The sequence below is a fragment of the Cydia strobilella genome, chromosome 16 (assembly GCF_947568885.1).
Source record: "Cydia strobilella chromosome 16, ilCydStro3.1, whole genome shotgun sequence".
NCBI classification, from domain to species: domain Eukaryota; kingdom Metazoa; phylum Arthropoda; class Insecta; order Lepidoptera; family Tortricidae; genus Cydia; species Cydia strobilella.
In genome coordinates this window covers 8859437-8874081 of record NC_086056.1, presented here as the reverse complement: position 1 = coordinate 8874081, position 14645 = coordinate 8859437, and the positions used below count along the sequence as shown (strand labels likewise).

The 14645-nt window shown below is 39.3% G+C and overlaps 2 protein-coding genes across 4 annotated transcripts in view; one reads left to right on the top strand and one right to left on the bottom strand.

The window, feature by feature from the left end:
- The window catches only part of LOC134748444 (zinc finger protein 541), a 346807-nt gene extending 334905 nt beyond the window's left edge, over positions 1 to 11902 (top strand). For all 3 annotated transcript variants that reach the window (XM_063683236.1, XM_063683235.1, XM_063683234.1), the window contains 11 exons: positions 261 to 467; positions 1075 to 1204; positions 1315 to 1553; positions 1642 to 2217; positions 2321 to 2557; positions 2880 to 3081; positions 5020 to 5205; positions 5848 to 6086; positions 6554 to 6673; positions 6760 to 6851; positions 7642 to 11902. In XM_063683236.1, coding sequence (XP_063539306.1) covers positions 261 to 467; positions 1075 to 1204; positions 1315 to 1553; positions 1642 to 2217; positions 2321 to 2557; positions 2880 to 3081; positions 5020 to 5205; positions 5848 to 6086; positions 6554 to 6673; positions 6760 to 6851; positions 7642 to 7810 — 2397 coding nt within the window. In that variant the 3' untranslated portion in view covers positions 7811 to 11902. The remainder of the gene's footprint in view (positions 1 to 260; positions 468 to 1074; positions 1205 to 1314; positions 1554 to 1641; positions 2218 to 2320; positions 2558 to 2879; positions 3082 to 5019; positions 5206 to 5847; positions 6087 to 6553; positions 6674 to 6759; positions 6852 to 7641) is intronic.
- The window catches only part of LOC134748452 (CAAX prenyl protease 2), a 109292-nt gene that overhangs the window by 45507 nt on the left and 49140 nt on the right, over positions 1 to 14645 (bottom strand). The window lies entirely within an intron of this gene.

Here is a 14645-nt window from a genome sequence, read left to right as displayed (position 1 = left end):
ACTAATAAATATAACCCTCACTTCATGCAAAAACAGATTTTACGAACAGAAAATTTACTTAACTTCACTCGAAATGCTGGAACCTATAATTACTAATTTTCTTTAAAACCGAAGGAGATTACGGGAGCAAAGTCCATCAAAATCCATTAATTAACTTAGAATATTTACGAGCTAGCTAAGTTTATACCTTGAAATTACAAAAGTACGTAATAAGTTGGGAAGTCTTTTGAACTTTTGTGAAGTCATCGTTAAATTGACAGGCGCAGCAGGGGAGTCAGAAATGTGGCAGCGCGGCGAGTGCAAGCGGGAGCGGCAGCGGGACGATGAGCGGAGCGGGCGCGGGCGCAGGCGGGGGTGCGGTGCGCGGCGAAGTCAAGCCTGTCGAATGCAACTTGTGCCATCGGAAGTTCAAAAATATACCCGCTCTCAATGGCCATATGAGGCTACATGGCGGATATTTTAAGAAGGTATGTCATTTATATCACACCAACTTCTGCCCGCGACTTCGTCTGCCTAGAATTGTGATTTTCGTGATTTTAACTGTTCTATGTCCTCTCCCGGAACTCAAACTATCACCATACAAAATTTCATCTATGTCTGTTTAGCTTAGCGGTTTAAGACGATTGTAGACGACTGCTTCTCTATACAAACGTAGTTCCCATTTTCCTTCCTGGATATTGCATTATAGAAAGTATTTTTAGGTGCACAATTAAATATTTATTGATCATTCATTAGAGTTTAACGATTTTGCAATTATTATTGGTTTAGTTTTTTTCATTTGTATGGAATTTGTTTCCGCTCCTCATTCTTATAATAACCAAAAAAATTGAGAAAAATCAAACATCTAATTTTATAAAAATAGTTTTCATTATGTCAATACCCAGAGAGGAAAATGGAGACTACGTTTGTATGGAGAACCGGACGTCCCCTTTTCTTTCAAAGCATGAAGTGGTAACAGACAGACAGACAGTTACTTTATCACATTTATTTAGTAAGGGATAGTAGGGATTCCTAATTTATTGTCAAAGAAAATATTTATTTATTGTTTAATTGTGGGATTTAACTTGTTTTTAGGACTCTGATAGTAAAAAAATGGATAAAAAGGAATCTACGGGACCTCCATTACAAACGGCGTCTGTATCCGTGCGAGCTCTTATAGAAGAGAAAATTATCAGCCGGCGAGGCGCAATAACAATGTCTCCAGGTAAAAATAAAATATATCGGTCCAATTTCAAAAGTAATCACTGCAAATATTGTTGCGACAACCGCAGCCAATTAAAAGTAACCACAGCTAATTGGCACGTCTGATTGTAGGTGTAGGCAATACGGATACGACGGCAGGGGGCGCGGGGTTCGCAACGCCCGCCCCGCCGCCGCTGGCTCCCGCGCGATCGTCGGCTTCGCCCGCCTCACCCGCCGCCAGCACGGCTCAGTTCGTACCGCCGCGCGCCCCACCCGCTACCACTATTGCCCCCAGCACTACCGCTGCAACCGCCACCGCCGCGCAGAGAGACTCCACCCTCATAGAGCTATTAAAAAGAGGCAACTCAAAGGTCCGTCGAACGTTATTCGATACGAAATTAGTTATTTATTTAGAAACCTTAATTCTGGAATATTAACGATAAATTATTTGCGTTTTAGGTTGTGAAACGTTCGACGTCAGATCCAGGGCAAACATCACCTCAGCAGGAGTTCACTTTTAGACCCGAACTTTTCGGAGTTTCTTTCAACTCTGACGATGGCTACTTCTCGCCCGCCCTAAACGAGGATACTTTCCAATTTACAACGACACCGGAACAGTTAGAAGAACTGGCGTCATTAGAGGACTATGCAACGGTAGCCGCGTCCATTAGAGAAAGATCTCCGGTTACTTTCCCGTCTAGTCGACGCCTTGCAGCCGTTTTGAACTCCCCACTCCCTGAATCATTAGCGGATTTTGGCGCTTGTCACGGCGGCTCGCCAGTACCGTCACCGGGTATTGGCTATACGGCAAACTCCCCGGGCCTATCCTACTCTACCGGAGATTCCCCTGGATTAGCCTACACGGCGACATCTCCTGGCGGGAGCTACTCGACGCAACCAGAACCGTCGCCTGGATTGGCGTATCCGACACCACCTGCTTCTCACGATGCTCATTCACCTGCGCATACAGTGCCTCGTGTATCATCGCCCTTATCTGCTGCCTTCTTTACGGCAACAATGTCAAGTCAAGAAGAGGTAATTTATTTAAAATTTAAAGTAGGTATAATAATAATAATACATACTCATTTAATTAATTATTTAGATTTAGCCCTTATTTTGATTTGTGTCATTCTTTTAGGTGGAAGAAGCTCTAGAGGAAGTATTACCCGAAGAATGTAGATCACTTGATGCGTACTCTTTGGAACCATCGCCTATGCCGCGCCGTATTATGCTCAATTCTGAAGACCCGCTCTTATCGAGCAGTCCGCGGGACTTCTCGAATCAAAGACCTCCGCGTCGATATAGTCGCCTGCCATCAACATCATCTTTAACAAACGCCGTACATCAATGGCAGCATGAAGCAAGTTCTCTTCAGGTACTTAATTAATATGTTTACAACATATCTGTTCACTCTTATCATGGACCTTTTTAAACAAACCTTCCGTCATCATTAACTAATCATTGTTATGGTTTTACAGCCGTGCATTGTTGTAGCATGGTTTTCTCGCTTTGTAACGAAACGATCATGTGTCGTGCTGATCGTTATCCGATGATGCACAGCGGTATTTCCCTTTTGTAGGTATTCTTATTTACAAAAGTAAATTATTATTCAGAACACTTGAGTGATTTCCTGTTTGAGTAATGACTATGTTATGTTGATTAAAAGAGATGCAATTACACAATCAACTTATATCCAGGTTTGCATAGAAGGCCAGACAGTGCCAGCCGTGTTCCTAAGCCCGAGCAGCGTGCCCGCGTCGCCGCAGCGTCGCAAGCGTCGCGCGTCACCCGCGGGCCCGTACCGCACCCGCATGCGGCGACATATCAGCCACTACACCCCGCAGCCACTCCTGCCGCCGGACAGAGAAGGGCCTGGCCTTTTTGTAGAACTTACAGCAGGTAAATTATCCATATTAACACATTAATTTTAGCACCACTGTGCACTAGTCTCAATGGTCACGCTCCAGCTTAACCGTAATTAAATTTGGATCTTGTATGTTCGGGAAGAAGAAGACTCAATTTATATTTATTTATGATTTCATTTTTAATTAGGCCTTTCATTTTTGAACTGCCTAAATGGAATCGAATTTAACATTCATTACTGTGCGTCGCTACGCGACCTACGCCGTAGCACGTAGCAGCCCACTGTCTAGAATTGTAGAGTTAAACTGAAAAATCAACATTGAACTCGCCAATTCAGTCAGTGTCCCTTCTCCGTTAATATTTTTTAGTCAAATATTGATAGTTTCAATCTGATCGGTTGAAATAGGTTTGGATGTTGGTGCATGAATATACAACTAAAGTGTAAGCTGGGTTATTCCGTAATTTCTAAAAATGTCCTACTATCATAAAACTGGCAACTTTAGTATAAACGCCATGTTTATGTTCATGTTTATTTAACCTCCCGCTGCCTTTTGCTACAGTCGCTAGCATTAAGAGTATATGGAGCTACTATCATATTTCCGAACCATCTGCTAGTTTAGTGTTTTACGTCCCATGTGTGATGTGTTTGTCTTTAATTCTTACAGCATAAGAATATGAATGGTCTTTTCCCGCCCTTTATGGTATTTCTACACGAGTATTTTCTAAATCCAGAGATATCTCAGAACTGTACTTTCATAGGTATAACGTTAAGGGTTCGTCATCCATTAATTACACGAATTTCGTGGTTTTGTGACCCCTCCTTGTCACACTTGGTCACATTTGGCAAACCCCTCCCCCCTGGTGTGACGTCACATTTTTTCATTGAAATCGGGAAATCTAATTAAGTATATTATTAATATTTTATCAAAATATTTTTGACAAAAGAAATATTAGTAATTTTATAACCCAAAACAGATTAGGAAAGAAAATTAAACGATTAAAAAGGATAATCGTTACAAAAACTTGTTATTTAACTGTACGGCGAATAATATAATTTAAATAAGTTAATGTGACGTCACAAAGTTTGTGACCCCCCTCCCCCTTGTCACAACATGTCACATTTTTTGACCCCCTCCCCGTGTGATGTAATTAATGGGTGAACCCTAATCAATATATCCAATTAAAAGCAGTAAAGGTATCAGTTGTAAAGATTTGTGACTTTTGAGACCACGAATATTACTTTTAACTCGCCCGAAACCCTGTCGGGATAAACCCAAAAACACCATAAATTTAAAATATCCTTCCACCAAAATAATTAATGGCTACTGCCTCTAGGGTCAGTGGCCAAGGTCAGCTCTGACAGATGAAGGGTACACGGAAAGAACATGCCTAGTCACTTTTTTTTGGAAAATGATATAAATGTAGAGCTCTTAATGAACCATTAGTTATACCTTTTGCTACCACTGTATAATATATGTATAATATATGTATGTACCGCGATTACTCAAAATGTTACTAAAGTGACTAGACATGTTCTTTCCGTGTACCCTTCAGATATTAGTCGCAACACTGTGTCATGAAGTACTGAAACAGCTAAGCATGGCTAAGCAGTAGAGTTTGATATTGTCGCAATAACAACCTGTACAGTCGAAGGCAAAAATATCGATCCAGACAAATGGCTCAAATATATATGTGAACACGGCATTATTGTCTAAGATGTAAGAGCGTACACATATTTTGGAAACTTTGGGAATGTATATATATTTATGCCATGCCCTTGACTGTACCACGCGACTAAAACGTCGTAAACGCTGTAAAATTCATGGCGCTTACGCGTTTAGGTCGCGAGATTCATGCTCCGCTTCTATGGTTTAATCCCAAAACGGCCGCAACTCATGGTACAAAATACTGGTTTTCTGTGCCGGTTCTATACGTTAGTAATAATAGTTGAAGGCATGTCACCCATGTTTTCAGGTCTTCCGAGTATGGAAACCGACATGCTAACGCAGCTAGAGGAGCCCCAACAGCCAATGATCAACATTGGACCGGAGCATCAAGCGGACATACCAGAGATGTGCAACGACAGGATAGACCTCCATCGAGCTTCGGAGCAACTGCTGTGGGATCCCGGCATCAATCACGCTCTTGATGACAATCAAGGTACATTCTCTCGTACTTTTGGTTGCACGGAGTTATTTATATTCTTATTTGTTTTTCTCGTTTAGGGGCTATCTTACAAAGATCGACCTAGCCCCAAACTAAGCAAAGCTTGTATTACGGTGGGTACTAGGCACTAGACGACATCCATAACTCAGAAACAAATATTCGTGATAAATAGACAAATTAATGCACTTACCAGGATTCGAATTAATTCGATAATTAATTACACTGACGTAATAAATGAACGGTATCTTTTCCAAGTCCTTTTGACTTATTTCTCTATAAAAACCAGCCCTTTTGAAAAGGCACTCCTCCAATATGTATAATTTTCATATATCTAACATTACTTCGACAGCGCTCTAAAATCAGGTATTTATATAGGAGCACTATCGTATGGCATAATTATATGCTGCCTAGATTACCTACCTGCTGCTGACAAGCCAATGCGTTTTTGAAATTATTGGTTGTGTATGAAAAGTGTAGTGGAGAAATAGCATCGATGAGCACACGATCAGTGGGATGAACTTGTTGGCTCAATAGGTGTCTACATATATGTTAAATGTCACATAGCTTATGTTGTCCTCAGCCACCAGGCGGTCGTGCAGATACAGCATAATAATTTACGATTACTAAACATTCCAGTCCGCATGTTCATGGAGCTGGCGATGTGCGCGGCCATGCCGGTGGGCGGGCACACGCGCGAGTTCGCGCTGCAAGTACTGGGCGAGTGCGGCGGCGACGTGCGCGCCGCCACGCTGCGTCTCATGTCGCGCCCCGCCGCGCCCGCGCAGCACGAGTCGCGCTGGGCGCCCGACGAGGTCGAGGCCTTCCTTGCCGGCCTGCGTCACTACGATAAAGACTTCTACAGGATTTCCCAGCTGGTGAGTCCGTCTAATGACGAGTCAGTCATGTTTATTCCACAAAGGTAATCACGCCTCACCAAATTCACAATGAAGTTGAAATTTAATTGATAACATAATTTATTACAAGCTTTTGCCTCCAATCCTCTCCGAAGAGACCGTAGCCTACATAACATAAAAATAACGGCTACGGCGTAGCATCTTAACACATTCACCGCTAAGCTACGGTCGTAGCGCTACGTGATAGCCGATAACATGGGTTTCCCGGAGCCCGATTCAGATTTAAAATTTGTTATGGTATTGGACTGGTTTTGATATGCATGCGAAATGAAGCATCGTGATTAGCGCTGAATGGGTTAACTTTTCTTTTATTTGATAAAACTTAAATGTTTTAGAAAGTACCTATTTTTAGTTCGAACTATTTTAGATTTTAGTACGTGTGAGGTATTTTTAGATCACGCATAAAGTCACAAATTTATCACTTTCAGATAAGAACCAAAGACTCGAAGCAGTGCGTACAGTTCTACTATTTCTGGAAGAAAGTTACCAAAGACTACAAGATGCTGTACTTGAGAAGCTGGAACATGGAACAGCAGTTGTCTACACAAGTAAGCAACGCCACAATAGCATCCCAATTAGTGTTCAAAGTCGGTGAGGAGTGAAGTTTGTGCTAACGTGCGAGTTGTCCGCGCAGGGTCAACCGCCGGCCGCGTGCGCCTCCGCCGCCGCCGCCGCCTCGCCCACGCCCTTCGAGGGCGAGGAGTTCCCGTGCAAGATCTGCGGGAAGTAAGTCCATGCCGGAGCCGATACCGCCACTGCTTCCATGCGACGTCGATACTGAATACGCGCAAACGCAATTTACGTGGAACGTAACCTCTACACTTTTCGCCTCGAACGTATTTAAGACGTTTTATAAAGTTTCGTACTCAAACGACTGAACCGACCTGTGCCCTATTCGATCGGTTCGAGACCTTTGTTTAGGTTTCACATAAATTGCCTTTTGTGCATGAGTTAAGAATTTAATCAATAGTTTTTACAACTGTGTAGTTAACTAACTTTGTGAATGAAGATGTTATGTTAGTTAAGTTATAGCCGAGCCCGGCGGACGTTGTTGGGACCCCCGGGCCGGCCTCTTGCGGTGATATCGATGTTGGTTGCATGCATGTCGAATTAATGTTTGCATAACTTCAACATTATACAAACATATAATTGTTTATTATACCTATAGTACTTTGAATTGTTTAGTCATACTTATATTCCGAAAGATATAACATCGATCTTTGTAAATATCAAATAATGAATGTATTTTTATTAAAGAATAAAAAAAATACCTACAGAATGTATGTCCGTCGCGTAGGAAACTATAGCACATAAATACATAATATTTTATTTATCTTAATAATGTTAGGTATATTTGAGAGGCTTTCGTGTATTAACAGTGTATGTATATAAGTTATTTTGTAAAACTAACGCTTCCGGCTTTGCTTTTCCGCACTAACGCTTCACGTTTTTGTTTTAATTTTTTTTCTCCCATTTTCTTTTGCCGTCTCTAATAGTGTACCCTGTTATGTTTCAGAGTTTTTAACAAAGTAAAAAGTCGTAGCGCACACATGAAGTCGCACCGGCCACTCGACGCCGAGCCGAAACGGCCCAAACTCGAAAAGCCTTATGAAAAGGTCGAGCGATCCGACGAGCGGTACGCGACTGCTGATTATCAATGCAAGCCGCCCGCGCACTCTCTGTAACCGACCCCTTGTCACTCCCGGCAACTAACTCGCGCTCGGCCTCGCTCAGTGTCTGTGCTCTACTCCGCCGATACCGATACCGATACCGGTGAGCAGGCCCCGGCCTGCGCGCTAGCGGCGCCGTATGCCGCGAGGCGGCCTCGCGCGCCCCGAGGACAAAATGCTGAATTGTTTAAGCATTTATTATAATTATTACAAATTAAATAGAATTATAGATAAATTAAAAAAGTGATCTAGTTGAGAGCGACGTAGTGGCTAGTAGCTAGAGAAGAAATAGCTTGGGTAAACTGAACGATTAACTTAATAAAACTACTAATTATTCGAAATTCTCGTATTGCTAAGCTTGAAGAGATCGCAGAAAGATATTTTGTATAACGATTGATACATAGATAGATATAGTTCTTCGTAAAGTTTTTTATAAGACACTACGACTTCTAAATGTGACTTTGCAAGTGTGATGTTGTACATAGAGATATAACAGCTCGGCGCGGACGCCGCTAGGACCGGCGCCGCCGAGCTCTATTTGAATGATAATGGAACTATAAAAGTATTACAACTTCGAGTGTGATACTAATAGTGTAGTAACTACACTACCTCGTCTTACTCGACCGTTTCATTTCATTGCGAGCTCAGCTCATTAAATTACGTTTGCTTGTTTGCTCATCTCGTTGTTATTTATTCTTAGTCATTTGTTTAAGTCTTGTTCTAGTCGCGTTAGACATCATTAAGCGCACTTAAGTCTCACGCCACTCAGGTTTAGACGCCGATAAGAGAACAGTATCAAATCAGCATCCGTGCTCCGTGCCGATACCCATCGCCCCAACTTGGACCCATATTTAGATTTGTAATATATTATATCAACTTAATTTGTAAAATAATGTTGATGATATTTTTAAAATGTGAATATGTGTATAGAACCGGGGCGATGCACTTGTAGTGGAGAGATCGCAGGCGCTCGGGCTCGTGGCCGCTCGGCCTCGCCGCGCGCTTCGCATCTCTGTTCATTCCACTTGCTCGTTCACAGAAAAAAACAAAATAGTGGAGGGATACTAGTATTTTTTTACACAAATATTATTAAAATGCTCAAATGTTCTATATTTTATGTTGATAACTTATTGAATAGTTCCTTATTAATTGTTCTAAATATGGTATTATTTAATATTTGAATAGTTAATTTTTGATTGTAGTAATATTTTCTATAAATTAATGTAATGTAATTCTATATTATACGTGTAGATCCGTGTTGTGATATGTATTGTTGTTTCAGAGATCTGTATACTGTATCGTTTGAAGGAATGTACAAATCGGGCAATAATGTCGTTGCTCAAGCCTACTCTATGTATGTACGGACTCGACGTGTGTCCACTCGTAGATCCGCGGCCCGCGACCCGCGACGGCTCCTCTTACTAAACTAATATTTTGCGGTTGTGACCTCCTCGATCGACTTACTGTTGTCTTCCGAAAGTACTTTTAACAACCGACTCAATATTAATTTTGGGGCAATATTCCTTATAAAAGACATGTTAATACCTTCGAATTATTTATTGATATTATTAACACTTCACTGTTTAGATTAACATTTAACATTATGGAGTAAATGAAAGGCGTATAACGCTGACAGTATTATGATTATAACTCGATTCTTGGAAATAATTTATTGTGGGATTAGTCCCGAAACGAACATTGAGATGTGAATTTATTCTTCTGAAAGTTTACTGGATATTCGTTTTCCTTCCATGAGTACCTGAAGTAGCCAGGGGGCGCCCCGAAGAGTTTCTTTATCTGCGCGGTGTGGTGTAGGTGTAACCGCTGCATTAGCTGAAATCGTCGCGAGCGACTCGCGCCCGCGTCTCGATATACTGTATTACATTATATTGCATCACATCTCATAATACTCGTGATCATTTGGTTGTGTAATGTAAACGAACAAGCTCGTAATTGGGCGGTTGTATGCTCTCACTTACGTTCTGTAATGTATGCCAAACATTTGCCATAACTATTTGTGACTAGACTAAATATGTATGCCAAATTTAGATTAATTATATACCTAGGACAGAGTGTTGAATGATCAACGTAGAATTGCATCAGAGAATTGTTGTTTTAGACACAGGCGAGGCTTTAAGTAAAACCCCAGATGTAAATGAATTGATATCGCTATGAATATATATACCTACCGGTTATTTTATAATAGCGAGAGGGTTCAATTATTCACGACTAGTGCTATCGGATAGAACAGAGTACGCTACGAAATATTATTTATTTGTCGGCATTCAGAGTATTATTTTCATAAAACAAATTAACTCATAAAACTTGCTATTATGTAAATAATTAATATTTTTTCAAATTAAATTTATCGTACCGGAGATAGGTCTACTACATAAAATAACAATTTATTGAAGACAAAGTCCCTCCAGAGATAATTTAATAATACTCTTAGCTATTAAGACTGAAAGGTACTCTCTAGTAAGAAGTCTATGCGTTAATTTCACAAAAATATAAGATTATATTTTATGTTCTACGTTTATTAAGTATGATTTGTTACTGTTAGTACATCATCGCCGAGTCACTAGCCCATTCCATGTGCAACTCGTCATACTAGTCAGGGTATAGCTTTACATTACGTATCCCGAGATAGATACGAGTACGCCGTCGCGGCCACGGTAGGAGCCGTGCGCTGTATTCTGTACCTAATGTACTCACTCAAGTATTCAAACAAACTTCGCTAAGTCTACTTTAGAATAAATTATAAGGACGACAATTGAACTATATTATTTCAACTTACATATAGAAGTGCCTTACGATTTTATTTTAGTATAATAATTATTTTTGTTTTCTGTTATTTTTGAACAGACACAAAGAATAAGCACTGGAAAATTGCATTTATTTGAAGTACGATCCACCTCCACCCTGCGCGCGCAGGGTGTCAGGCAGGTGGGTCGGTTTGGTTTCATCTTTACTAACAAATCGTTATCGGTTTATCGAAAATATATTTAATATAAAATTAAATTTAAATATTAATAAACACAGGCCTAGGAAGGAACGTTTGAAAGACATGCCAACGACCGCTTCCCTGTCTAGCGATTTCCACCGAGCCTCTTAGTATTAGCTGCATCAGGCATAGTAGCAATCAAGTAAAACAATAATGATGGCAAGTCAATTTTTGTGAAATATAGCTTAGATGAAGAAATAGGCACCTAATGATACAAGACTACTGCACAGCAACCGAACGGACAGACGAAACAGCGCTCTCGTTCAACTACCAAATGTTATAGTGTCACTAAATGCTTTCTTAGTTTAATGGACTCCTACAATGTATAATCGCTTAGTAATTGTTCTATCTGACTACTTGTTTTCTATGGTCCCGAATGCGGTACCGCATTGTAAATGTATTTCAGTATTTGTCAAAAGCAAAAAAAAGTGGAATGTTACTATAGTAAATACTTTATAAGTCTAAATGAATATATATTCTTCTAATTTTGTATCGAATAAAGAGTGTAAGGCTCGCGGCGGCGCGCATACCGGCACACCGGCGGCACGTCTCGCGATGATGCCTCTTCGTGTCGGCCGCGCCGCCGCGCCGTGCTCCATAATACGTACCCGTGTAACATATAATACCGTAGGGGAACCCACGTGCCAACTGCACGATAATTGATATTACACTCTGTGTTGTGATTTTGAACGTTCTGTAAATTACAAAAGTCTTTGAACTACTATTTAACATTTGTAGACACGTTTTTAGATTAGCACAATTCTTCGCGTAGTCACTTAGGTCGTTAACCTTTATTAAGCATTTAGATTAAATAGGTATTCGAGAAGATGTAAGTGTACTACGTATAACTAGATTCATTGTTATATTCAATCAATGTGATGATCGTAACGTAAAGGACAACGATGAGTAAGCTCCAGCCCTGTCCCTCCCTGCTGAGCGACTTTTCACAATTTCGCATATCCTTGAAACAATAAGTAATAAAATAAAATTCTATTATATATATTGATAAATTTATTAGGGTAACTAATTTTTTAAGACAATGAACTATTAAGTGATCTTTTAGATTGTCTTTATTAATAAATATATGGTGAAGGTTTTGTCAATTTGTTTTTATTCTTTATATCCCAGACATATTACCCATTTATTTGCCCGTAACAACGACGCAACATGCAAAGCTACGATTCATTCAGTTTAGGCTCTCCTTACTGGACAGTAAGGAATCGCTACATCGAGCACTAGGGCGTTTTACCTTACTCCCAACGAGTGTCTAAGAAATTCTGACGACAAAATTGATTGATTTATTAAAAAAGTGTCGTTTATAATAACGGTTTTAGAGAATATTACAGATCAGGGACGTATTGTATAATAAAATACAAACTCATACTTTCATATTATTAGTGATTCTTTTATTGATATAAAATACAGGGTTGGCCAGTGATAAATGCATTTAATTTTTTTTTTTATTAAATAATCAATTTTTATGTTTTTAAAATTATAATTAGAATTTGGGATAAAGAAATAAATTTTACCTTTTAAAAATTAAATCATCAAGATGTCGTCCGTAGCGGTTGCAGGACTCTTCCAGTCTTACTTGTAAATTTTGAAAGACTTTCGTGTTAAGAGATTTCCTGGCTCCGAAACTTCACGAATCGTATGGTTACAACAACAACACATGGTTTCAGCAAGACGGGGCCACCTGCCATACAAGTAACGTGACCCTGGAAGTTTTGCGTGAAATGTTTCCTCAAAAATTGATATCGAGGCGAGGTGAGATTGCTTGGCCTCCCAGGAGCCCTGACTTAATTTCAGCAGACTTCTTTTTGTGGGGTTTCTTGAAGAGTAACGTGTACTCCAATAATCCGACAACCAAAGCAGAATTAAAGAAGGAGAATATTCGTCAAGAAATCCAATCATTATCTCCGCAACTTCTAACGAAAGTCTTTCATAATTTACAAGCAAGACTTTTTAAAAAGTAAAATATATTTCTTTATCCCAAATTCTGAATATAATTTTTTATTTAAAAACATAAAAATTGATTATTTAATTAAAAAAAATTAAATGCATTTATCACTGGCCCACCCTGTACAAACTAATACTATTAGTGATTATTTAAGAATTCTTTCAAAGAACGCCTCCTGACATGACATAAATTTATTAATTTCCGCTACCTAAAGGTTGTCTGGAAGAGATCGCTTTTTAGCGATAAGACCGCCTGTTGTTTAACCTCTTCCTTTCTGTATACTTTGTATTTTCTATTGTATTGTATTGTATTGTGATTTTGTATGTAAAACCACTAATAGTATTTGCTTGTATTTTATTATGCAATAGGCCCCAGATATTAAATCATTTAAGCCAATTATTCAAAATCGGACATAATATAACTAGGAAAAAGAGTGCCAATGGCGGAGCTCTTTACAGGAAAATAAACAGTGAAACAAGAAATCGTCTCCATCAGTTTATTAAAAACATAGTAGACCACTAGATATCTCTCCTACAGATCGATAAAACTCTGTCACAATACGAAAACAATAGTGTCGTGCAACAAACAATACAATCAAAATAACACCTCTCACTTAAGGGCCCGAAAGCAACCGTCAAATAAATGATATAAGTAATACAGAAACCAGATTACAGAAACTTATTGATAACCATATTCATACTTTGGTAGACAACAAATAAGTATTAACAATAGTTTTTGAATTAGAAAGTGTCAAGTTTAGTGGATATAACCGCGACTTGATTAGTGAAGTAGTAAGGAGCAGCCTAGCAAAAAAAAGCATTGCAATTAGGAAACAAGTAGAACACTAATTATAATAAACACTAATTATAATGTAAACTATTTATCGATCAGTGTAAATATTACAAATGGACGTTCTTAGTAATGACAGATAAATACATAATTTATTTTAAACTGCTGACGTTCTCACTATAGATCGTTAAGTTTTCAAAGCGTCCGATGTAACGTCTCGCTCACACAGTATGTTTAAATAAGCGCTCCTAATATGTTTTAAATTTCAACTCAAAATAAAATTAATTCAAAGATTATCAAATAGCCGCGTACGATCAAAGGACGCCTTACGACAACGGTTTTTTTTTCTATTCAACTTGTAAAATGTGCGTAGGTAATACGAGCAATTCGTACCCCACTCGTATTAAACATCAGTGTATGAGCGAGCTCCCGCCCGCCGAGTCGAGTGCCTTCTGTAGTTTATTAGAACTACAGATAATACAACAAATAAGACTGATCTAAGGATATGTTCACACATGCACTCGTCGGTTATTGATAAGTTCGCAGATCGGACGCGACACGATGTGATTTAAAGGATAAAATAAAAACAACACCTCAAACATATTCATACAATACTCACTTAATAAATATACACACCATTGGCTAATTTAACGTGTAAGCTCAAAACATGGCAGTAGGCAAGTCGAGAGGGTCGTAGATAATACTTACAGAGTGAGTATACACATACGCGCTTCGTGGTTTATCTCATTTCTTTAAGATATCTGGATTCCTCTTTTACAAGCCATTGTACAATGAAATTGGAGAGAGGAAAAGAAAAGTTTATGTGAATTACACAAATTATTTTTGGTGTCCCACTCTAGTATGTAAATGCAGCTTTAGCACCAAATGCTTGAACCTCAAACACATTATACCCATTGTTACCACATCGTGCCCTGAAAACGCGACATACGCACCCAGTGCCGAAATATCAACGAAATATTTAAATATTAAGAAATATTTATCTAATGGACTAAGTAAATAGATAATTGGTGTCAGTCAAACATTAGCTACATCAGTGGTAAGGTCTCGTGGCGCACGTCGTAACCTGAATACGCCTT